The 26,903-nt window shown below is 35.2% G+C and overlaps 1 protein-coding gene across 5 annotated transcripts in view; it reads left to right on the forward strand.

Annotated features, from left to right (window-relative positions):
* Positions 1-1,292: 1,292 nt before the first annotated feature.
* Positions 1,293-26,903, forward strand: part of LOC136039971 (monocyte to macrophage differentiation factor-like) — a 35,593-nt gene continuing 9,982 nt past the window's right edge. Inside the window, exons 1-5 of one of the 5 annotated variants that reach the window (XM_065724021.1) lie at positions 1,293-1,429; positions 12,389-12,618; positions 14,786-14,946; positions 20,841-21,036; positions 25,854-25,937. In XM_065724021.1, coding sequence (XP_065580093.1) covers positions 1,399-1,429; positions 12,389-12,618; positions 14,786-14,946; positions 20,841-21,036; positions 25,854-25,937 — 702 coding nt within the window. In that variant the 5' untranslated portion in view covers positions 1,293-1,398. Of the gene's footprint in view, positions 1,538-12,388; positions 12,619-14,785; positions 14,947-20,840; positions 21,037-25,853; positions 25,938-26,903 lie in introns of all 5 variants that reach the window. The other 4 variants (XM_065724022.1, XM_065724024.1, XM_065724023.1 and 1 more) reach the window with 4 other exon arrangements.

The raw sequence follows: 26,903 nt of genomic DNA on the forward strand, positions 1-26,903 counted from the left end.
GCCGGTATCTAAGGATGATTGGCTCATTCTGACTGAATTTAAATATAGCCAAGCCCCAAGAATGGTTCTTCCAATTCATCATTCTCATAGATTGAATACAGAGAAACACACAAATAGATTATTTGCTGGTGCAATATTCTACACTAAATTGAGAGAGGAGAAAATATTATCGATAAGGTACGCCGTGTCATAGTTTCACGCGTCGGAATGCAAACCGTTGGTAAGATTCAAGCTGTTAGCAAAGTTAGATGATAGAGCAGCTGCCGTCACTGAAGATCTAAGATCCTACAAGTAATGGCTGGAAACTTATTGAAAAGTTTTTACTGTCAGCAATCGCTTGTTGCCTCACTCAGAGGCGTATCCAGGGGAGCCAGGGGGCTTAGGCCCCCCAAGATTTTTCTGGAGCCCTCATTCGCATTCCGTTCTTTTTTCTTTTTACTCTTTTTTTAAGTAAACTTGTCAATTTAATCAATTACTCGTAGCCGATTTACCGAATTAACGACAAAAAGCAAAGCTTTCCTATGAATATAAAGAGCAAAGTTAAAACTTTAAGCGAACAAAAATTATTGATCTTCAGTCGGTTCAGCATATATAACAGAAGTGGGGGATGAAGATAAAACAAAGTAGAGACTTTAAGGAAAAAAAAGATAATAAAAACTCATCTGCATCGTTTTCATTATCGCTGTTAAAACCAGCAAATTTTCGCTTTTTAAGCATGGCAAAAAGATACTCTGTTCACTGATCAGCTGGCGATTCACGGAGCCATCTAGGAGAGTAAAAGGTATTGCAACACGAAGAAGTGAACTTGTGCTACCTGACGGTCTTAAGTTCGAAAGCGGTATCTGAATTACAAGAGACACCAGGTACATGGAAGGAGCGATTACCTAATGGTTACCTACGGAATGAAAGGGCTAATAAGACGAATAGGCTTTAACCAGCTGCAAGCCACGGTTTACCTAAGTATCAGCTATTAATATACGAAAGTAAAACCGGTACGGTGTAAGTGTCTATTTCTGAGCCAAAATTTATCCCCACCTTGTTTCAAGGGCTTAGAAGACTGAATATATGACTGTATGACTGTGATTTTTCAGAGGGTGAAAGCTGAGTGTATTTCCTCTTCAAGTCTGAATCTGTAACTCATTTTTATTTGTAAATGACACAAGGGTGATCCGAACAGCGATGGGGACTGCGCAAGTTTTATGACATGCATTCATTTTGAGCGAAGAATACTCTATTTGGGCCTTCATTTGCACTCACTGGAGATGTCGGCAGCTGGTAACCTTCTTAATAATGATTTCATTCTAGAAGAATTAGAAGGAAGCATGGCTTTTTAGAAGCAAACAGAAGGCTGAAGTGAAAGGGTAAAATGAGGCACTACTGCAAACTGCCGAATAATTGATGCTTGAGATCTGGAAAATTATATGTACAAGTATATTCCTGTGTAAATCCTTCTTAAATTAGATTTTCATTGTCTTTTAGAAACCAAGTGAGGACCTTGGGATAACGTTTATATTGGCCTAACAGATTATTCAGATAGGTAAGAAATAAACTTTCTTTGGTAAAATTCTTGTTTAGCTACTTTTGCTAGGAAAATGAAACTTTTAGGGATGGGTCTACAGACTAAAATGTGTCCTAGGAAGGTATTTTAAAAGCCTACTGCTGCTCCTTTTCCTTTTAAAGTGCCCTGACCTTTGGTGACCTATAAAAATATTTGGGTAAAATTCTAGTTTAGTGACTTGGCTATTTTCAAAAGGGGTTAGGTTAGGAAAATGAAACTTTCAGGGATAGGTCTACAGGCTAAAGTATGTATGTATGTGTATGTATGCATGTAGTATGTCCCAGGAAGCTATTTTGAAGTACCTATCTCCACTCCCTCTCCCTCTAGAGGGCCTTGAAATTTGCCTACATGAATGGTCTGTAGTCTACCTATTGAAATTTTGACAAAACAACATTTTACATTAATTTTCAGTTACCAGTTGCTTTTTCTCTGCCTTTAGCTCTTAAAATACAATTCCTATTATTTGAGTAGAATTCTGAGCCATATCAATGTTTTGTTTTTTTTTCAAAATTTAGGAAATGTATTTGCATGTCTTTAAAACATTATTAATTAGGATTGAGTAAAGTTGTTAAGCTGAAAACAGTTTTGTTGTACTTCATTCAAGCAGAAGATCTATTTTGCAAGGTTTCACTTTTATAATAAACATATTTTAAAGGTCTTCAAAGGTCAGGGCCCTCTAGAGGGAGTGGAGATAGGTACTTCAAAATACCTCCCTCATAATTTTGGCTCTGAGAAAATGTTGTATTATTTTGTAAAAAAACAACCAAGAAAACATCACTGAGAAAATGTATTATTTTGATGAAAACAACAAGTAAATTGTACTTTAATTGAAAATTCATCATTTTTAAGAACTCAAAAAGTGCTTAAATTTGAATTTCTGATAGGAGCAATTATTATATTCATAAAGAGCATAAAAAAGACATCAAGTGGTATGTTTGCTTTGTAGGTAAGTCAATTAGGCTATATGAACTTTGATACTTTTAACCCAAATTTCTAAGACTTAAAAAATCAGAAGAGGGTTAACATGGAAGCTTGGCAGCACCTTCCCAGAGTATGTTTTGGTCTTGAATCCATTACTCTAGGTTTCATTTTCCTATCCTAACCCCTTTCCAAGATAGCAAAAGTAGCTAAACTAGAATTTTATCCTTACTCCTATAGTCAGAATTACCTTAATTCACCCTTTGGAGCAAATTAGTTGCAAGGACTGTGATGCTCCATAGTTGATGATGGTAACAGATCTGGTTGCTGTGTTAAGGTGAAGCAAAAAAAAAAACATTGGTACTTGAGAGTATATCCTGACCTATCACCTGAATCCAAATTAGAAAATTATTTGTATTGGAAATGGACTTTACCCCCCCCCCCCAATGTGCAAATATATTCCCTGAATTGATGTATGCATAGGGGTGGGGGTAAAGTTCATTTCTGACACAAATGAATGTTCAATTTGGGTTCAGAATATAGTTTTGACTATAGTGGTAGTTTTGTTTCTAAGCTATTTGAATAATCTGTTAAAATATACATTACCTGGCCCTTGCTGGTCATGTTTTCAGCACCCTGGGAAATTGACAGACAAATTGATATTGTTCATTTTAAAAGAAAACAATAATGGCTATTGACAAAGCCTTCTATATATAAGTATCTTGCCCATCAGGTAGACTTTATGAGCTATCATACTTGTTCTTCTTATACTCTTTAACTTAGGATCTTAACTTTCTACCAAACTAGAATTATGATTGGCTTTTAGTTCTTTTTGACATTTTTTCCTTTTTATGTTTCTTCTTTTTACTTCTGTGACATATTTCAGATTCTTCATAGACTAGTCATTTTTTGCTTTTGTTTTGTGCTCATGACTTCTGCTTTGACTATACTTTAAACTGGATTTGTGTATCTTTAACTTTTTCATTGTCTGAAATTTCCAAACTGATGCTTTGGCTTCTTCTCCAATTTGATTGACTTCAACATTTGATGATGTTTTTCTTTCTTGTATTCAATATTGTGGCTCCTTGACTGTGACCTTTTACAATGTGCCTTGATGAATGTAAGCTTTTTTTAATCTAGACTATGTGATTTTCAGTAATCTTAGGCTCTCTTCCTCTCTCTCTCTCTCTTTTTTAAAATCTCTTCAATGGGTCTTTTAAATGGTCTGTCATGACCTTTAAGTCTCAGCTGCCTGGAGTTCTTCCTTCTGTCAAAATCTCCTCCATCTTCTTGGTACACAGCCAGGCATTTTTCTTCCTACTTCATATTCAGCAACTATATCTTTTCTGTCAATGATTTTCCTATATACCCTTTGATATGCTTCATCTGCAGAAGACAAACTAATCCAATTACAACTAGGTATATCCTTGTTACCAAAATGGCATATCTGCTATATCTCAGGAACAACCAATAACTTTTAGTTGAAACTTCAATTGAATGATTAGGGTGGTATTGAAATAAATAAACAAAAAATTATAATTAGAAATAATAAATTAGAATCAAATATCTTAATTCTTAAATCAAAGATCTGAACAAATTAGATAAATATTCATTATAGTCACTAATATAAAAATTTGGCCATGAAAAACAAAGATCAAGTAATTAGAAAAAAACTTCCTGAAAACAAAAGTTTTCTTTGAAGACTTTCTTTTGGTTGTCCCCAAATTGGTGTACAATGGTTATGAGACCTTTAGACTATTTTGAAGGAATTTTTTGAGGGCTAGGGACACAGAAATAGGGTGTTGACAGAGGGTCTGCCTGCCTGAGCATCACTTTCCCTTTCTAGCATCCCCCTGAACATGCCCTGATAGTTTCAGCTTCATACCTTCAACCATCCATTATATATTGCTGGTACTACCTTTTGACAACCAGCATGCATATTACATGTTTTGACTTTGTTCTGTATCCCCTTCTAAACATCCCAAAAATAGTTTTAAGAAAAGTAATCCCAGTCACAAGTGGTTGCAGTCACAGTCAAAAGCAGTTATAGTCACAAGTACTCACTGTCACAAGTAGTCACAATTGCAAGAAGCCATCATGGCAGGTTAACTTAGTTGTAGTTTGAGTTGCAGTAGTAATGGGCCTAAAATTATCAAGTTAATACCCTTATATGTATATACCTTATTATTATCTGTAATATACCTCATTTTTATCCTAAAAAATTGCAGAAACGCCTCTTTTACCTTGACTTTTGATTTAGCTAAACACACCTCTTAATGTTCCATTAAGCATCTGTAATAAACTTAAGCTTTTTTGAAACACCCTAGATATAACACTCCCCATTTCCCAATGATTAATTTAAAAAACTTTTTCCTCAAAATAAGTTTTTCAAAGAAAAGTAAAGAGCTCCATCAAGCCAAGAAGGTGCAAAAATAAAGTCAAATAATCTTCCATGCATAAAACTACCACAAATCACTATCAATAAATAAATGAAATTCAAAACAAACGGAAATTACAATGAATAGCTGAGTTAAAACTCAAAACAAGCAAAAATTAACATGAGTAGGGCTGATAACCCCTATGCCTTCTCAAGACCAGAACATAATTTGTGCTTTACTGAAAAACAAAAAACAAATGACCATGGATTGTCAGTTAAATTGACATATACTGACATTTCTTTGTTAAGATTTTGATAATTTTTCGTTTACAAAAATAAGAAAGGTGAAAACATTTCAAACGTATTTTGTTTTCAGTAAAGTGTGTGTAGTAGTTTTACACTTGGCAGATTATTTTACTTTTTTTGCTCATTCTTGGCTTACTGAAACTCTTTACTTTTCTTTGAAAAACTTGTCTTGTGGAAAAAGTTTTCTAAATTGATTTTCGTTTGTTCTATTGACTCAGTCTTTTTCATGGAAATAAATAAAAGTCCAAATAGGGATAAAATCCTTTTAAAAATAGGGATAATGGACAGTGGTGAATTTCACAAAAATACTAGATAATTGGTCACATCAGTAGTAGCACTTTGGGATAAAAGTAGTGATAGGGATAAAAATGATTTTATCCCTATTTGAATTTGAATTTTTTGTCATGGAAAGGTAGTGGGAACAAATTTGCTGAAAAGAACTATTGTATATCTTTTCAGTTTTCTTCTGTAAGAATCAATAGTGTGGATTGCTATTTGTATGTTGGAGAAGCTTTTTCAGGAATTTTAATTCTGACACAAACAGTGTTTTAATTTTATAGCTTCCAAAGTTGACCTGAAAAATAAAAATTAATATCATTCCCAAAAGATTCTATCTATGCTCTTTGACAACCTAGATGCACTTACACTCTTTTAATTTATTTAAATTGTAAGAGCAGAAGTAGTAATGGTAGTATCCTTAAAAGCTTCACCTTAATGTTCCAAGTCGTTCTCAATATATTACTAAGGTGTCTTATTGGCAACCACTTAATACAATGCCTTGTGATTTATTTTAAAGCAACATTTAGTTTTAAAGCATAATGCGCCTATTGTACGATTATGGGGGGTTGACATGCCAAATATTTCTAAAGACTTAGTTGCTGGACTGTCTCTAATTGGAGTGCAAGGGGGAGGACTTCCCCTTCATATATCTAATAAAAATATTTTAAGCAAGTGTAAACAAAGAAAAAACATTTTAAATGTATTTTGTTTTCAGTAAAGTGCAAATAATGTTCTGGTCTTGAGAAGGCTTGGGGGTTGTTAGCCCTGCTCATGTTAATTTTTGCTCGTTTTGAGTTTGACTTGGTTATTTATTGTATTATTTAAATAAACAAAATACTTTTAAAATGTATACTAAACCAACAATCCGCAGCCTTTTTTTTTTTAGTAAAGTACAAATTATGTTTTGGTCTTGAGAAGGTATGGGGTTTGTTAAAGACATAATTTCGAGACCTTTCAACTACACTGAATCTCATGGTTATCTCAAAAATTTGAGTAGATGTATTTTGGGAATTGATGGGAGGGGGGCATGTTGCCCTTCAATCGCTTTTGACTAACAAAAAAGGCACTAGCCCTTCCAATTTTCAATCGAATGAGCCTTTTTTGAAGTTACTACAACAACAAATGGCCATCTCAAAATTTGTATCAGATGCATTATGGGAAAATAGAAGGTTTGGGGATGGTGGTTATCTACCCCCCAATCATTCTGAATCTTCAAAAAGGGTACTAGAACTTCTGATTGCAAATCCAGCAAGCCCCCTCCAAAGTTTATAGGATCACTTTTTCTATATATACCTTATATGCCCCATAGCATAACTTGCCTTGCCCTGAGGGCTGTGGGGGGGATCGTCATCCTCAAAGACATAATTTCTAGTTCTTTCAATTATGTAGAACAAAAAGGCTATGATTGGATGTGTTGGGGAAACCGGGGCAAGGGAGGGGAGTTAGTTGCCCTCCAATCACTTTCAACTATTAAAAAAGCCACTGGCCCTTTTAATTTCCATTAGAATGAGCTGTTTTCGAAGTTTCCATGCATCTCAAAATTCCTATCAGATGCATTTCGGGAAAGTATGAGGTGTGCGAGGGGGGAATCTACCCTCTGATCACTCTGTGTCTTAAAAAGGACACTAGAAATTCTGATTACGAAGTCAATAAGCCCCCTCCGAAGTTTACACGATCACCCTTTCTATATATACCTTATATGCCCCCAGGACATAACTTACAACTCTTGCCCTGAGAACTGTGGAGGGTTGCCATCCTCAAAGACATAATTTCCAGACCTTAAAATTACGTTGAACAAAATTGCTATCTCAAATTTTTTATTGGATGTGTTTGGGGAAATAGTGGGCGTGGGGGGATGGCTAGTTGCCCTCCAATCACTTTCGACTATTAAAAAGCGCATTGCCCCTTTCAATTTCCAATCGAATGAGCTATTTTCGAAGTTTCGATGACAACAAATGGCCATCTCAAAATTAAAATCAGACCCATTTCAGGAAAATACGAGGTGTGGGGGAGGTATCTACACTCCGATCACTCTGAATATTAAAAAGAGCGCCAGAACTTCTTATTACGAATCCAATGTGCCCCCTCCAAAGGTTATGCGATCACTTTTTCTATATATACCTTAAATGCCCCTAGGGCATAACTTACAACTCTTGCCCAGAGGACTGTGGTGGTTATCATCCTCAAAGACATAAGCAATTACGTTGAACAGAATGGCTATCTAAAAATTTGGATTAGATGGGTTTGGGGAAATGTTGGGTGTGGGAGGAGGGTTCGTTGCCATCCAATCACTTTCGACTATTAAAAAGGGCACTATCCCTTTCAATTTCCAATCGAATGAGCTCCTTTCAAATTTTCTAAGACAACAAAAAGTCATCTCAAAATTTCTATCAGATGCATTTTGGGGAAAATATGAGGTGTGGGCGGGTATCCACCCCCCTATCACTCTGAATCACAAAAAAGGTACTAGAACTTCTGATTAACTATCCAATGAGCTCCCTCCAAAGTTTATACTACGTTCAACTACGTTGAACAAAATGACAATCACTTTGAGCAAAATGGCTATCTCAAAATTTTGATTGTATGTGTTTGAGGGAATGATGGGAGTGGGAGGGGGGTTGGTTGCCCTCCAGTCCCTTTCGCCTATCAAAAAGGGCACTAGTATTTTGAATTTCTAATCGAATGAGCTCTTTTCAAAGTTTCTGCGATAGCAAATGGCGATCTCAAAATTTCTATCAGATGTATTTCGGGAAAATATGAGATGTGGGGGGATATCCACCCTTTGATCACTCTAAAAATGGCACTAGAACATCTGATTTCCAATCAAATGAACCCATTTCGGGGTTTTTATCATCAATCTTTCTATATCATGAAAAGAGAAATCACCAATGCAACAGCACAAAAAAAAAAGAAAAAAAAAAAAAAAAAAAAAAAAAAAAAAAAAAAAAAAAAAAAAAAAAAAAAAGAGAGAGACAGAAGGAGAAAAGGAAGACTGTTTTCCTAAATTAGTGATTAATATAGAACAGCACTTGAATGAGGCCTTAACCCTACTCATCCATACAATCACATAGGTCAAACAGCATAGCCACACACAATCAACCATAAAGAATAATCCATGGACAGGCAGTCATGTCGTCAATAAGTATAAGTCGTCATTTACCAAACAATAGAAAAAATAATATAGACAAATAATTCAGAGGCAACACCCAACATAAGGGCTCATCAGGAGAATACACTGGCCTATATAGGGTTTCGCCACTCTAAATTCTCTACCCAGCACAGTGTTGTGGCTACCACAGAATAACCTTGCCCCGAGGGCTGGGTGTGTTTGGGTAAAGTTGGATGTGGGAGGGGGTTTGTTACCTTCCAATCACTTTTGACTATTAAAAAGGGCATAGGCTCTTTCAATTTTCTATCGAATAAGTACTTTTCGTAGTTTCTACGATAAGAAATGGCTATTTCAAATTTTCTATCACGTGCATTTCGTAAAAATACGAGGTGCATTGGGGGGGGGCATCCACCCTTTGATCACTCTGAATCTCAAAAAAGGCGCTAAAATTCTGATTGGCAAACCATTGAGCCCCCTCCAAAGTTTATACGATCACCCTTTCTATATAAACCTTAAATACCCCAAGGGCATAACTTACAGCCCTTGCCCTGAGGGCTATGGGGGGGGGGTTGCCACCCTCAATGACATAATTTCTTAATCTTTCAACTACGTTGAAAAAATGGTTACCTCAAAATATTGATTGAATTTGTTTAGGGAAATGGTGGGAGTGGGAGGGGGGTTAGTTTGCCTCGAATTATTTTCGACTGATTTAAAGGGCACTAGCCCTTCCAATTTTCAATCAAATGAGCCATTTTCGAAGTTTCTACGACAGTTCATTCGATACAAAGTGCCCTGGTCTAAAAAAAGAAAGGAAAAAAGTTGTACCCACATCGTTCTTTACTTAGGCAGCGCTATTGCGCTGCCTATGATGCATCATGCATGTAAAAATTGAGAAACTGCAAAATTTATATTTTTGTTCCAGGGCCTGTGGAGGGCGTTTCATCTCGGGAGGCTTAGCTATTAGTCCTTTTGATTATTTTGAATAAAATAGGCTGCCAAATTTCTATCAGTTTTGAGGGGTCATCTAAAAAGGCAAGGGGGAGGGGCATCTTTGCTTTCCATTCAATTTTGATCTTCCCATGAAAGTTTAAACTTAGTACCCTCGGCCGTTAGATATCGCTGATACGCCCTCACGTTTCGTATTAATACTTTAAGCTTTTTTTGGAGACATGTGATTCTTTCAGGGGAAGCTTGCTGTTTCCTGTTCATGAATCAATTTTCAGATTAGCTTGTTGGTTACTAGCACTATCAAAAAGATCGTGGTAACTAACTGTAAGTAAGGAGCAACTCGGCTCAATAGTAGTTAAAACCCTAAAAAATAGAATATCAATATCATTAATATCAATATGGATATTAATGATAATTAAATGGAATCTTTAGTATCAATAGATAAATCAAATGAATGGGCTTATTATGCTCATTCAAAATACATAAAGTTCATTAAGTTCAGTGTTACTATCAACGAGCATGAGAAAATTCGTCTCGTTTTCAAAATATGGGTTTGGGGGTGGTCGGAAAATCCCAAAACTTATGAAATCTTCCATCTCCAAAAACACGTTTTTTTTGTTTTTTTTTTGTTTTTTTTTCTTTCTTTTTTTTCTTTTTGGCCAGCGTAAAAATCACAGATGCTTGGTTATTTTATTATTTTTTTAGTTCGTTTTTGTTTTTCCAAGGGATGATTGCATCGAGCCGATGGTCCTAGAATATCCAGAAAGGACTCATTTGAACGGAAATAAAACGTTCTGGTGCTCTTTTTAAGCGATTAAAAAAATTGAAGAGTAACTAGCCTCCTCCCATGCCCCTTTTTCCCCAAAATTTTGAGATAGTCATTTTGTTCAGCAAAGTTGAAAGGTCTAATAACTATGCCTTTGGAGATAACATAACCCCCCTTGGGGAAAGGTCCGTGAGTTATGAAATACGCACATTGTCAAACAATTCGTTTTAACGAACTGTAAGTAAGGAGCGACCCGATTCAATGGTAACAAAAACTCTAAAAAACGGAGTTTTGATACCAGTAGTTATATCAAATGAATCGGCTTATTATGTTGATTTCAAATATATAAGTTTCATTAAGTTTAATCTTAATCATTAACGGCTATGATCTTGAGGAAATTTGTCTGATTTCCAAAGAAAAGGGGGAATCACGCCCTAGAGGTCATAGAATCTAAATGAAAATCCCAGCATTGGATTCAGTATGTTAGAAAACCTTTTTATAGAGGTTTCAAGCTCCTATATGTAAATAGTGGAATTTTGTTGTTGTTTTTTCCAAGAAAAGGTTGCGTGTTTTTTTTTTCACGCGTGATCGTACCGACCCAGTGGTCCTAGAACAAGCAAAGTTATTTAACCTTTGAATTATTTTGAACAAAATAGCTATCTCGAAATTAGATCGGAATCACATAACTTACAGCCCTTGCCTCGGGAGCAATGTTTCCTTTGGACTATGTTGAACAAAAATTACCATCTCAAAATTTTGGTCGAATGCATTGGGCAGACAAATGGCGTTGGGGGGGGACTGTTTTCCCTCCGAGATCACTTTTGACTCTTAAAAGGGCCAATAGTACTTCTGATTTCCAATTGAATGAGCCCCCTCCGAAGTTTACACGACCACAAATTCAATAAAAACCTTAAATATAAATAATGAGCAACTTGCACAAGTTACAGCCCTTGCCTCGGGGCTGGGGGGCAAAGTTATCAAAGCCAGAACCATAGTTGTTTGACCTTTGGACAATTTTGAACAAAACGAATACCTCAAAATTTTGATCGGAAATATTTATGGGAAAAAGGGCGTGAGGGTTCCCTCCATCTTTTTACCTCTTAAAAGGGACATTAGAACTTCCAATTTCCAAGTGAATGATCACTCTCCGAAGTTTATACGACCACCCTTTCCATATGAAGTGCCTCGGAAATAAAAACTATGAAGCCTAACGGCCCTTTAATTTAAGTTAACGCTATAGCGTTGCCTCTGAGACGAAGAGCAATATCTTCTTTACATAATCGATCCAATAAAAATACAATTTTTTTCTACTGAAAGTTATGAGCTACAATTAAACTGAAAACGAACAGAAATGTTTACAAATATGAAGGTGTTACCTTCTCCTCAATACCTGGCTCTTCACGGCAAAGTTTTTATTGTTTTTGAAAAAGCTTTTTAAATAGAGAATGGGGACAAAAAGTCAAACTTTAGCCTAAAGAGGGAGGTATCGAGAAGGGAGCGACCTCCCCCCTATATACAATAGTTAGTGTCCGTTTTAATATTTAATGCCGGTCCTTACTTTGAGTTGAAAAAACTTGTTTTTTATCTAATTTCTAATTTTAAAATAGTCGTTATGTTCAGAATAGTCCAAAGGGATAATAATTGTGCCTCCAGGGTTGACAAAACCCCTTGTAAGAGGGCTGGTGTTTGAATAGAACATGTTGAATATTTTGCCTTCTAAGAAATTAGTTTATGCTCAACACATGGAAGAGTGGTGAAGCCCCCTCGCGAGGTGGGCCAAATTTGCATACATCTGAATTAGTTACCCCTATCCACAACACTATACCAATTTTGTTTTGTAAGGGCATATGAACACGGCTTTAAAAAATCCTGAACAAATTTCATTTTGTTTAAATCGTAGAGAACTGCTCAATGATATTTTTGCATTTATGAAACTTCTGTGTTTACATTGTATAAAAATCCTCTTTAAAGCAGAAATTCAATATTCATCACTAAGGCGATATTCAAATCAGACAAATTAGTAAGTTGATATCTTCTGTCACTAGCAAAGAAAATAATCTACTGTCCTTTTATCCTCTTGGAAAAGGTTTGTAAATATCCTAAGGCATTGTTTATTCTTCTTTTTAGGAACGTCTTGCCAAAATCACTGCCTAAACTTACTTTTTGGATGCCAAATCTTGTTGTTGAAGTTTCTTTCTGGGTCTTCCATAATCATGTTTGCTGAGAATAAAGTGACAAATATACTTCAATTAAAGGAGTTGTTTCTGGATATACAATGGAAAAACGAAAGAGCTAGAAAAGGAGAAGCTTATAAGCCTACGAACGTGGAACATCTAGCCAACATTGCTTCCCATGGGGTATGTTTTCATTTCAGTTTATTTTTTGATTTGGCTTAGAGATCCTTAGCCAGGTGTATTTATTGGTATTCTTTCACACTGAGAGTCACTCCAGTTCTTAATATGCTTCTACTTCTCAATAGTTTGGTTTGGATAAGTAGTTACTGGCTCAGATAAAATGGTATTGTTTTACCATTTAATTTATTCATACATTTTTTGTTTTATAAATAAACTGTGTAAATAAGCTCAAATAGTCAGTTGGGAAAATTCATCTGATAGAGGCAGTTTTGAGTTTTTAATAATTCTAGCTACATCTTGTGAAGTTAGAACATTAGTTTATGATCAGTTTTTTTTTTACAAAATTCTTTTGTGTATTTTATCTTACAGTCGATAAAAATTGTGAAAAAACTGGTCAACCTCAAATAAATTGCTATACAAATGATTCTTTCACTATCCGACTAAAAAATATTTACTAATTCTGTTTCCAAAAAGTTTATCGCTCTAGCTCTTTCACAAATTTGAGTTTTTTGAGGTTGAATTTGAGGTTGAGGGAAAAAATATTGATCGAATTAATGCCAGCAAATGTTATTATATGTGTCATTTCTATGCTCTTTTCACCCTCAGCCTAAAAAAAACTCAAACTTTTGAAAGAGCTAGAGCGGCAAACCTTTCGGATTTGGAAGCAGCGCATATTTTTTAGTTGGATAGTGAAAGAATCATTTGTATAGCAATTTGTTTGAGGTTGACCCCTTCTTTCACAATTTTCCTAGAACCTCTCCCCCAACCTCACTCTCAAAGTTTTAAGCCGCAAGCAATTCTTTGACTTTAAACATTTAGTTTCATGTTCATCAGGAAAAAAGAAGATTGTAGAAATGACATTTACTGGTATTTACTCAATCAACATTTTTTTCCTCGTCCTCAAATTCAACCTAAAAAAACTCAGATTTTTGAAAGAGCGAAAGCGGTAAACTTTTCGGATTCAGAGTCAGCGCACATGTTTTTCAAACTACATTTTTACTAGACTACTAAAGCAATTGAGATTTTGACTATTCGTGTCGTTCTGGTTTTTTTTTCAAGGATTTTTTTTTGTCACTCCAGCAGTTCTTTTTTTTTAAAATTCATTAATATTTGGTCTTCCTTAGTTTGGATATTTTATTTTGACAATTTTTTTGCAGTCCAAGTTTGTATAATGGGCACAATGTCCGTACTCGAACCCCCTTGTATGTTTCCCCTTTCATAAGAACTGCCAACCTCTTCGTGGATGCTATATTTTACAATTGTTAGATGTGGAAAGAGCTGCTCAGTCTCAACTCGGCCGTTGAACATTACGCATTAACACTTAAGGCCGTGATTAAGTAAACTTGAAAACATCGAGGTTCAAAATCAAGGTTAGGGTAGCCCTTCTGTCTTCCAATTCTCTAGAGACCATCGATTGTCGAAAACCCTTCAAATAGCACTTATTTATTGGCGTAAATAGCAGGTTAATTATACCAGCTTGTCAATCTGGTCTCTAGGGGTGTTATTGGCGATCTGAAATGATTCTTTCTGGCAAAAAACTTGTAAAAATTTCAGGTAGCTGAAAATATTCTATGGGACTGCTTGAAAACAGGAAAATATACATCGAAAAATGGTTGCAATCATCTTGCAGGCTATTGTCTTCTACTCATGATAGTACCGATTTTGTTGTAAAAGCAATATCCTACATAGAGTACACTTGTGAAAAAGAGCGAGGCATTTTATAAGATTTCTAAGCGATTAGAGGAAATAGAGCAAAATCTAGCAAACGTTTTATGGTATCTTCAAGAAGCTACGGCCTGATATTAAAAGTTGTATCTTCCGCCAATGAATACTTGAGTACTTTTTAAATATAATTTTCGAGTTCCATCAGTTCACTTACTCACGGCCTTAACATTCACTCTACAATAGCTAAATGTAAGCTAACGTTTTGACAATATTGTTTTGTCAATTCGATTTCCAAAAAATAATAGGCTATTGATCGTGTTTACATGTTCTGCTTTAATACTATAATGCTTCTGTCTTGTTTCGTTTTCTTCTTTTTTAAGACAAAATGTTACGATTCTTTATTAGATTATGATACAAATAAAGTTGTAATAAGTTCATACGTTAATTGTTACATTTCAATTTTGGCATAAAGTTAGTTGAAAATGAGTAATTCTCCCTATTTTAGATATGTATTCTTCCAAGTGTTTATGCTTCCTACTTGCTTCAGCAGCAGGCAGTTTGTTCAGTTCAAAAAATGGTATCTCTTGTCTATGGTGCAGCTTTAATTGGTTTATTCAGCGTATCAACTGTCTTTCATTCTGTGTGCTTTTGTCAATGTCGAACCAAGTAAGTGTGCTGCATCTCTTGTTTGCTTCAATCTTTTTCGCTATTTCATTTTCACAATTAAGAAGGAAATGTCTTATTGGATGATGTTTATTAATTTCTAAGAATAAATTGCATTTAATGTTTATTTTCCCTAGTCAATGTGGGGCAACGTCTTTGATTATTTCAAAGATTAATGTACATACCTTTTTCCATAAATAAGTTTTTTCGAAGAAAAGTAAAGAGCACCGTTAACCGATAATGAGTAGAAATAAGGCCAAATAATCTCCCAAGCGTAAAACTACCACAAATGATCATCAATAAATAAATGAAATCCAAAATGAACAGAAATTCGAATAAATAACCGGTCAAACTCAAAACGGGCGAAAATTGACATGAGTAGGGCTTACAGCTCCATATCTTCTAAAAGACCGGAACATAATCTGCACTTTACCAAAAACCAAACACATCATTTTTTTCTCTTTTTAACTTTAATACATAAACAATTATCAAGACTATATGGGAATAAATATCAGTATATGTATATTAAACTGACAATCCACGATCATTTGTTTTGTTTTGTTTCAGTAAAGTGCAAATTATGCTCTGGTATTATGCCTATATTTTGTCGTTTCTTCCAAAAAATAAGGATGATTGAGTCCTGATCTATAGAGAAGTAGTTTCTTAGAACACACTGCTTTTCCGTTTACGAAAAATGGAAACACCCTTTAGAGGAGGGTTGTGAAGTACCTTAGTATCAGACATACATGGGCATAATCTTTATAAGTTTTCATTGTACCCATCTTTCTATCGCTTTAGTATTATTTTTAACATATTTCGGTCTGATAGTATTATCATAATATCAAGTACTACAATGACTAACATCGCCGTAAAAATTATAAAAAAGTAAATTTAAAGTTTATTTAGTGACTTATAGGACCTATTTATGAACCTGGAATACACACCCTGTTCTATTGCACGAATAATTGTTTTTACTCAGTATTATGTTTCTACAATGTAAATGCTATTTAGTTGTTTGTGTAGGCGGTACCTAAGACAGAAATGAAATAAGTCACCCTAGTCAAGCTTATATTTAGCAAAATTCAGTATCAGTTGGATTGTCCAACCTATTATTTTTTTAGACTAGTTAATCAATTTGACAGTATATTATTACTAATATTGTAGTAAAAGCTACTTAAAAGTAAATTCGAATTTAGTATTTTATATTTTGTGTTATTACGACAAAGTCATTGGGGACAAGAAGGCTAGTATTTTGTGACCTTTGGGAACTTTTAAGGAACCTGTAATGTACACCTTTCTTTAATATGCGAATAATCGTTTTTCCCACTCAGTTCCATGTTTCTACATTGTAAATACTATGTAGTTGTTTGTGTAGGCGACAGTTCAGACAAAAGTAATAAAACCCACCTAAGTCCAGATTCTATTTTGCGAAATTACGTATCACTTAGATTTTTCAACCCATTGTTTGGTTATGTATTGGGTAATCAATTTTTTCGTTTTTAAGGTACATAAATAACAATTAACATCATAGACATCATAAATAAATAACATCATGGACTACATCATAAAAACAGCTATTTCACTGTTATGAATTTGAATATCACATGTTAAATTTTATGGGTCAATTCTTGTTCAGTCCTATGTGGCTAGTTGTATCGATTCACAAAAACACAGGGGGAGGGGGGGATTATATTTACGGAATGTAGAGGTGGGCAATTTTTATTCAACATTTCAATGAAGATAAAAAAAATTGCATTTTCCATGAGAAAATCCCATAAATTTTTTCACATCTTTTTCAGACAAAAATAATAAAACCCACCTAAGTCCAGATTCTATTTTGCGAAATTACGTATCACTTAGATTTTTCAACCCATTGTTTGGTTATGTATTGGGTAATCAATTTTTTCGTTTTTAAGGTACATAAATAACAATTAACATCATAGACATCATAAATAAATAACATCATGAATTACATCATAAAAACAGCTATTTCACTGTTATGAATTTGAATATTACCTGTTAAATTTTATGGGTCAATTCTTGTTCAGTCCTTTGTGGCTAGTTGTATCGATTCACAAAAACACAGGGGGAGGGGGGGGATTGTATTTACGGAATGTAGAGGTGGGCAATTTTTATTCAACATTTCAATGAAGATAAAAAAAATTGCATTTTCTATGAGAAAATCCCATAAATTTTTTCACATCTAGGGGGTAGGGCAATTGCTCCCGCTCCGTTCTAAACCTCTGACTCTCTTCATAGCCTCCACGTAAGACGGGAACAAATAACGTTTACTTAAAATGCACACCTTTTTTAATGTACGAATAATTCCGCTCAGTTTTATTTTTCTACAGTGTAACTACTATGTAGTTGTTTGTGTAGGCGACAATTCAGTCAAAAATAATAAAAGTCGCCAAAGTCCTGATTATGTTTTGTGGAATTTTGTATCAGGTAGATTTTCCAACCTGACATTTTATTATATATAAGGCAATCAATTTTTTTCCTTTTTAAGGTATATCATGAATAACAATTAGTATTCTGACTCTCTCTGGCGATTCACAAAAACACAGGGGGAGGGGGGCAAAATGTATGTACGGAATGTAGAGGTGGGCAATTTTTGTTTACATTTCAATGAAGATACAAAAAAATTGAACTTTAAAGAGAAAATCTAATAAAAGAGTATTTTTTAGGGGCAATTGCTCCCTATTCAGTTTAAACCCCTGACTCTCTTCATAGCCTCCACGTAAGGTAGGAGCAAATAAAGTTTACTTAAAATGTACACTTTTTTTTAGTGTAACCCCTATTTCAGTTTAAACCCCTGACTCTCTTCGTAGCCTCCACGTAAGACAGGAACAAATAAAGTTTACTTAAAATGCACATCTTTTTTAATGTGCTAATAATTCCACTCAGTTTCATGTTTCTACAGTGTAACTACCATGTAGTTGTTTGTGTAGGCGACACTTCAGACAAAAAGAATAAAAGTCGGCAAAGTCCAGATTATATCACGAATTTGGTATCAGTTGGATTTTCCAACCTGTTATTTTATTATATATAGGGCAATCAATTTCTTCCTTTTTAAGGTATATCATAAATAACAATTAGTATTACAGCTATTTCACTGTTATGAATTTGAATATTACCTGTTAAATTTTATCGGTCAATTCTTGTTCAGTCCTATGTGGCTAGTTGCCTCAACATACAAAGCTACAGGGGGAGGGGGGGGGGCAAAATGTATTTACGAAATGTAGGGTCATGTAATTTTTATTTAACTTTTCAATGAAGATACAACAAAATGTAAAGTTTACGTAAGTCGAATTTATCTTTCGCAAAACAAAACATTTTACTAATCTCGAGATTTAACTAGCGCTTATATAAGTCATTATTTTTCGTAAGATTTTCTGAATAGCTGAAAACTTCCATGGGAAATTCTAAATGGGTCAAATCAGCCCTAATCAAGCCTTGTTCTTTGCAAAATCTCATTGGTTAACGGCGATAGCGCCAACTACACCTTCTTGTTTTCGTTTTTCTTATATGTTTTTTGTTACAATAATGGTATGCAGCTAGTCCAGATAATTTCCTTGAATATGTTCAGCGTTTCAAAAATAATTATGACATAGCCGAATTACGAAGAAAGTCTAGATTTCAAAGACGTTGGAAATTTGATTGGAGTGAAACTGGGCTTGATAATGTCGATAAAAAATTAGCAGTCCATGAGGAGCTTATAATACTTGAAATGTACAGGAAAAGGAATGACCAAAATACGGCGGAAGACTTCGAAAAAAATTGTTAATCCAGAGAAAATCATTATTCTTTTTTTTTACTGTAATATCTGTTTTAGGTTTATGTTTAATACATTGTTTTTGTTCTGTTGGAAATGCTTCTTTGTGAAAAATTCAGTTAGAAAGATCTGAAAGTATAAGAATGTCCATAGTAGAAAGTTTTATACCTATACAGAGATATAGGAGTTAGGGAGAATATACCACGTGAGGGTTTGTATTTTCATGGAAAGACCAGATTCGCGCTAAAGAACAGAGGCGGTTGTCCTTTCGAAATATTCGCTTTGTTGTCTCAGATTTTCGTTTGGCCTTAAAAAACATTTTTGATAGTTTCTTTTTGTATTATGGCAAGCCAATATGGTTTAAGGAATTATTTTTGTCATGCTTATGGGGAGCATTCTACCAATGTGGTTAATACATTCATATTTCTTGCTATAATAAAAACCTAATTTGATTATTCAACAGTATTTTCTTCATGATTGTAAAAAAAGCCGTATTTTATCCAACTCAGTGCGGCCTTTACTTCACTTAAACACACACAACGAACGTCGATTTACAGAACGTATAGGCTTTAATAATTTAGATCATGTCATCAGCGATTGCAAAAGCAAGCAGTACCGGTTGAGTCGGGACATTTTCAGGCTAGAGCGAGACGTGTTGTGCACGCTTTCTTATGCTAATTTTCGCCAAATTAAGGCTATCGTTGAAAATTCTCTTCTGCATGATTTTGCATTTCTGGACGAAGGCTTTCTGAGAAATTCCATTTTTTTAAATTGGAATAATTCACTAATAATCCAATTTTTGTCCCAAAAGTATCTCCTGGTCCTGCTGGGGTAAATCTCTGCTCTAAATCTCTTACAATAGAAGAAAATAAAGTTGAAAGAATTAAAATTTTCAATCACACCCTCACAAATACCTTAGAGCGAAATTATTGCGAACAAAGAAGGGAGAGTTCATGACTCTCGCGAGGAAGGTCAAGAGATTGCTGAGATCTGAGCACATTTTGTTGAAACCTTACTAGATTCGCCTCCTGCTCAAAATCCAAAATTTAAAAATTTTAATAAAAATGAACACTTAACCTTACGCTCACTACACAAAGATCATTCCAGGATTATTACTAAGACAGACAAAGGCAACACTATTGTTGTGTTGGATTCGTGTGAGTATGACAAAAAAAATCAGAGAGATTTTTAATGATTATAACACATTGCGCTTTTTTAGTATTTTTGTTATAGCTGAAATACGAAGAATCGTATGAAATCTTTGGAAAATCATCATCTCGGCAATTTTTAAGAAGGAAGGGAACAACCTGGTAGACAGGCAACTCCTAGTAAGATTATTATCCCTCGATGTTTTCAAAGATAATTATGACATAGCTGACATATAAAGAAAGTATAGATTTGATTCTTACCTTACCTTAGACTTTAGATCCTCCTATGCTTCCAGAGGCGCCCAGGGTGTCAAGGAGAGTCTCCAGTCGTCTCTGAAACTTGCGGTGGCAACGATGACTTCCCACTCCGGCTGTATTGAGGCGTGAAGATGGCGCAGGTTGTTGTTGTAGGTACGACGGAGTGTATTTTAGGGTCTTTCTCTGAGGCGGGTGCCTTCAGGTAACCAGAAAAATGTAGATTTGGGGATTCTGGAATCATCCATGCGCAGCACGTGTGAACAAAATACAATATTTGAAGTCAAAACGCAATTTTTGAGGAAAAAAACTTCATCTTCAGACACAAGATGATGAATTACGTCACATATTGTAAGTTACAACCATAAACAAAGTCGTATCAAGACTTAAGTCGCGATATATAAACACAATTATACGTCACATACCAATACAGGGGTGATGTGGAGTTAACTAATTAGCAATAGTTGAGCAATTGTAGAAGACAATCATTGACATCTAGTCAAATCTTGCCTTTGAAAGCAAATTTGTCTTGAATAGGTATTGCAACCCATCGCAGTTAGCTGTATTTTGGATTTTCAGACTGTAACTACTTTTTGTATCTTTAAACAATCTTAACTCCATTGTCTTTTCGACTGTTTTTTTGGTATTTGCAATATATGTCAGTGCCTCAATTTTTTTTTACTTTCTTCCTAATTTTCTATAGCCATTATCATTTCTAGTTTCAAAGAGACGCTTCATCGGTGCGATAGAGCAATGATCTACGTTTTTATCGCTGCTTCATATTTTCCTTGGTTGACTTTGTACCACCATCACAGCGGACATCTACTTGACCGTCGCCAAGCTATAATTCTAAGCATGGGTGATCTTATGTATGGAGTTTGGATTCTTGCTTCTCTGGGTATTCTTTATCAGCAAGTAAGTTTGTTTTATCTATGTAGTTTTTCCTTCTTACTTTATTTCGTGCTGCTATAAGATAATAGGCCAATGCTTCCAGGGAAAAAAAGATAAAAATGGTTGTAGCAGTAGCTGCAGTCTAGTAAAAGACTAACACATCCCATGGTAACAAAAATTAGCCCAAAACCTCTAAAAATGATGTCACATCAAACACAAAGTACACCATTAGAACCGTCTTGGCCGAAAACCCTTTTAAGGAGGAAAATCTGATTGGCTTGGAAAACATGGAAAGTGGCTGAAACCATGAAATTATATATTGGAAGTATCTTTTTTTTTCTTCTCCGGAACTAGCGGGGTGGAAAACATGACAAATGTAGAATATATTAAATCAGAACTTCTTAGCAGCCATACTAAGTTTCATCTTGACAAACAGTTTTTATTTCACAGCTTTCAATTACGAGAGCTTTCTTACATTTTTTTTAATAGTGATAGTCATATGTTGCGCACTGTGAAACCAAATTAAACCGGTCTCCGATTTATAGACATACTTCGTTCCCAAGATGGAGAGCAGAAGTAACTTTTTTTTCTGTTCAGTCAAAAACCAGCGGATCTTCACAGTGTTTTCAATCTCTATCTTGAAAAATAAAATTAATGATTGGACAATTGCGTCCACATACTTTAGTCATGACAGCTTAATGTGTTGAGTGGTATTCTTCTGAAATGATTGACTACATACGGAATGTCCATAAGAACGAACCTGATATGGTGAAAATGACCCCAAAAGATTCGACATGGATAGATCCACTTGCAACTTTCATGCACTTTGACAAGAAATGAACAACTTTAATTACCTAATTTTTTAAAGACAAATCCTTTATTTTGTAATATTAAGGATCATTTCTGGTGTATCGAGTGTAAATTGAATGGCGTATCGAGTATCAGACTTGAAGTGGGCCTCATGTACAATATGTGTTGTAAATTGAAGATGCTCCTGTTATTGGGAATTCAACAGCACCTGAAGTGACTCAGTATATTGATGGCGTTATAACTTGAGAAATGCCAAATACATTGACAAGTACAGCCCTTCCCAAACTAGTCAAAAACCATCAAGTGCATCATTGTAATAAATGCTGTCAAAGAAAATACAAGAAGAAAGGATAAAGATGGGTTTATATTGCAAGTTTGGCTTCCTCGTCCCACAAAGGAACGGAAAGAATTGCATGACGCCTTTGTCTGCTTGGCTCATGGTACAGACGATAAAAAAAAAAAGATGGCGAGTGTTACGTAAATGATTCTTCTCCTGCATTGCTAATAGTTGCTTTAGCAAACATCAGTGTTCAATATATTGGCTCTATGGGTTCCAAATCACCGTGTTACTTTACAATCATCGTTGAAACACTGTGAGATATTGATCTTGTCAAGAATTGCCGGTCTACCGGGTTGTTTCCTTCCTTCTTAGAATTTTCCGGGATGATGATTTTCCAAGGATTGCAGTTTTTCCAAAGTCTTCTGCTATATTTTGGTGTGCTCTTTTTCCGTACATTTCAGGCATTATAAGCTCCTCAGGGGCTGCTGATTTTTTAATAATATTTTACAGCCCATTTTCACTCTAATCATTTTTCCAAGATCTATGAAATCCAGATTTTCTTCGTATTTCAGATATGTCACAATTTTGCCAGGAGTTGCCCTTCTACCAAGTTGTTGCCTTACTTCTTAGCAATTGCCGGGGGGATGATTTTCCCAGGGTTGGAATTTTTGTTTTCGAAGTCTTTTGCCGTATTTTATTTATTTCTTTTTCTAAACATTTCATATATTATAAGCTCCTCAGGGGCTGTCGGTTTTTTATTGACATTTTCCAGCCCAATTTCACACCAATAATTTTTCCATGGTCCATGAAATCTAGACTTTCTTCGTATTTTAACTATGTCACAATTATCTTTGAAACACTGCGGAATATTGATATTACCAAGAGTTGCCCATCGACCTCTCACGTCTAAATTGTCTATGAAACACTGTGGGATACGGATCTTGCCCAGAGTTGCCCTTCTACCAGGTCGTTGCCTTTCTTCTTAAAAATTGCCGGGATGATGATTTTCCCAGGTTTGGAGATTTTTGCCCGAAGGCTTTTGACATATTTTGTTCATTTCTTTTTCTAAACATTTCATATGTTATAAGCTCCTCAGGGAGTAATGATTTTTTATTGACATTGTCCAGCCCAGTTTAACTCCAATCTTTTCCAAGATCTATGAAATCTAGACTTTTTTCGTATTTCAGCCATGTTACAATTCTCTTAGAAACGCGGTGAAGCTCCTCAGGGACTGTTGTTTTTTATTGACATTTTCCAGCCCAGTTTAACTCCAATTATTTTATCAAGGTCTTTGAAATTTAGACTTTTTTCGTATTTCCGCCATGTAACAATTATCTTAGAAACACTGCGAAGCTCCTGAGGGACTGCTGCAGCCCTGTTTCACTCCAAATATATTTTCAATGTCTATGCAATCTAGACTTTCCTTGTATTTCAGCTATGTCGCAATTATTTTAGAAACGCTGCGAAGCTCCTCGGGGACTGCCGATTTTTATTGATGTTCCAGCCCGGTTTCGCACCTATTATTTTTCCAAGGTCTGAAATCTAGACTTTATTCGTATTTTAGCTATGTCATAATTATTTTTGAAATACTGTGGGATATAATCTTGCCAGGAGTTGCCTGTCTACCAGACTGTTGCGTTCCTTCTTAATAACTGCTGGGATTATGATTTTCCCAGGATTGGCAATTTTTTTAGAACTCTTCTACTGTATTTTGGTCATTCCTTTTTTTTCGGATCATTTTTCCAAGGTCTATGAAATCTAGACTTTCTTCGTATTTCAGCCATATGACAATTTTCCTGGAAATATTGCGAAGCTCGACAGGGACTACTGATTTTTTATTGACATGTTTCAGCCCAGTTCCACTCGAATTATTTTTCCATGGTCTGAAATCTAGACTTCCTTCTTATTTTAGCTATATCACAATTATTTTTGAAATACTATAATCTTGCCTGGAGTTGATAATGCCAGGAGTTGCCTGTCTACCAGATTATTGTGTTCCTTCTTAATAATTGCCGGGATTATGATTTTCCTAGGATTGGCATTTTTTTAGAAGTCCTCTGCTGTATTTTGGTCATTCCGTTTTTTGCACATTTTAAGTATTATAAGCTTCTCAGGGACTGCTGTTTTTTGTTGACATTTTCCAGCCCAGTTTAACTCCAATCATTTTTCCAAGGCCTAGGAAATCTAGACTTTCTTCGTATTTCAGCTTTGTCACTTATATGTCAATTATTTTTGAAACACTATAGGACATTGATCTTGCCATTAATTGCCTGACCACCAGGTTGTTATCTTCCTTCTTAATAAAAGCCGGAATGATGATTTTCTGAGGATTGGTATATTGTTTTGAAGTCTTCTGCCGTATTCTGTCATTCCTTTATCACACATTTTTTAGGTATTATAAGTTTCTCAAGGACTGCTGTTTTTGAATGACATTTTCCAGCCCAGTTTTACTTCAATGATTTTTCCAAGGTCTATGAAATATGGGCTTTCTTCGTATTTCAGCTATGTCACGATTATTTTTGAAACACTATGGAATATTGATCTTGCCATTAATTGCCTGTCTACCAGGCTGTTACCTTCCTTCTTAACAAATATCATAATGATGATTTTCTGAGGATTTTTGAAGTCTTCCGCCGTATTTGTGTCATTCCTTTTTCTGCGCGTTTTAGGCGTTATAAGCTCTTCAGGAACTGCAATTTTTATTGACATTTTTCGGTCCAGTTTCACTCCAATAATTTTTCCAAGATCAAGAATTTTTGTGTTTTTGCTATGTCAGAATCATTTTTGAATTACTGTCAGATATTGATCATGCCAGGAGTTGCCCGTCTACCAGGTTGTTGCCATCCTTTTTAAAAATTGAGGGGATGATGGTTTTCCCAAAACTGGCTATTTTTTCGAAGTCTTTCACCTTATTTTGGTTATTCCTTTTTCTGCACATTTCAGGTATTATAAGCTCCTCGGGCATTGCTGATTTATATTGACATTATCAATCCCAGTTTCACTCCAATCATTTTTTCGAGGTCTTTCTTCGTATTTCAGCTGTCACAATTATTTTTGGAACACTGGGAAATTGATCTTGCCAGGAGTCACCCGTCTACTAGGTTGTTGCCTTTCTTATTAAAGATTGACAAAATGACAATTTTCTCAGAATTGCCATTTTTTGGAAGTCTTCTGCCGTATTTTGGTCATTCATTTTTCTGGACATTTCAGGCGTTATAAGCTTCTCAGGGACTGCTGATTTTTATCAAAGTTTTTCTGCCTAGTTTCACTTTAATCATTTTTCCAAAGTCCATAAAGTCTAGACTTTCTTCATAATTCAGCTATTTTTCAATTATAATTCCACCGCACATAATGGGGGCTGCCACTCTTCACCCCTCTACTCTTTACGCTCAAGTTGAAATGTTAAAAGTTTGACTTTTCTCATGTTGGACTGGTCATTGAATTAGAATAATAAGTAATATTAGAGCGTAAAAGCGTAAAATGTAAAAGGGGTCAGCTACCATCATATATGGTTTCAATGTTTTAAAGTTTTAATGTCGCTCTTTACTTTAGTTTGTAAAAAAAAACTTGTTTTTTTTTTAATTTAATGTGTTGTTCAGAGTGCAATTTCTTCGTGGTATTGTAAGTTGGAAGTTTTTACAAAAGCATTCACATAGTAATGTTTCCATTCGAAAGCAGGAGAAGATTTATTATAATTTTGTCAATTTGTTTTTGTTTCATCTTCAGTATCTAATTTTTGTTCTATTTACAGCTGTTCCATGAACGATACAAATCCTTGGAAATCGTGTTTTACGTAATGATGGGATTTGTTCCCTCCCTTCCTTTTTTAAACAGGGTAAGTTTTTTTTGCTTATATATTTTGTGGGGCGTTAATTATCTGATATTATTGTTCAAAAACTCATTTTAAAGCCATGATTGCTTTCATGTCTGACACTTGGGGAGGGGTTAGGGAAGTGGTCCGAGTATTTTCTTAAATGGGAGGGGAGTTGGAATCAGAGAAAAATGCGTACATATGCCACCATCTTTAACTTTTTTTCCGACGGTCTCTTTTGTCAATCTCTGGGGGGTGAGGAGAAACCCCTTTCATGCGCAGGTATGTGAAGAAGGATATTTTGTGGATTATCTTTAAGGCTGGTTTAAGATCCTCCTCGCTGTTGTAACAAACCTTACAAGTAATTTAATACTGATCCCAAAAAGTAATAAATGCTACTTTACAACAGAATACATCTCAACCACTGATAACCAAAGTGATCAAATATAAGAATTGGTGATACGCTGGTCATTTGAACTGCATGCAAAAACTTAACAACCAAAGGACATCCTTCAGTGGCAGCCACATGGACCAGAAGAAGAGGACGCCCCAAAAAGACCCTACAATGCAGCTACTGGGTTGACCTCGCAAATATCAATGCCCATATCCAATCTGAATGGAAAGATGCCTGGGCTGCCATAGCAATGAGAGATGACTGGTGACTCTTCTTGGATGTCCTAAGCACCTCTGGAGGCACAGGAGGATCTAGGCTAAGGTATTTTTAGGTGTGGCATAAATATGCCACTATCTTTAACTTTTTGCTAACGGTTTCTTGTCAATCTCTGCGGGGGGGATAAACCCCTTTCATGCGCAGGTATGAGAAGAAGGATATTTTGTGCATTATCTTTAAGGCTGGCTTAAGATCTTGCGACAGAGTTAAGTTATTCTTGATAAAATGCTTCCGAAAATATTTAGTTTCGATGAATTCATTTTTAGGTCGGGGCATTTTAAGTGTAGATCGTAAATATAAGTTTTAAATTGCTAGTATAA

This window comes from Artemia franciscana, chromosome 20, assembly GCF_032884065.1.
Source record: "Artemia franciscana chromosome 20, ASM3288406v1, whole genome shotgun sequence".
NCBI classification, from domain to species: domain Eukaryota; kingdom Metazoa; phylum Arthropoda; class Branchiopoda; order Anostraca; family Artemiidae; genus Artemia; species Artemia franciscana.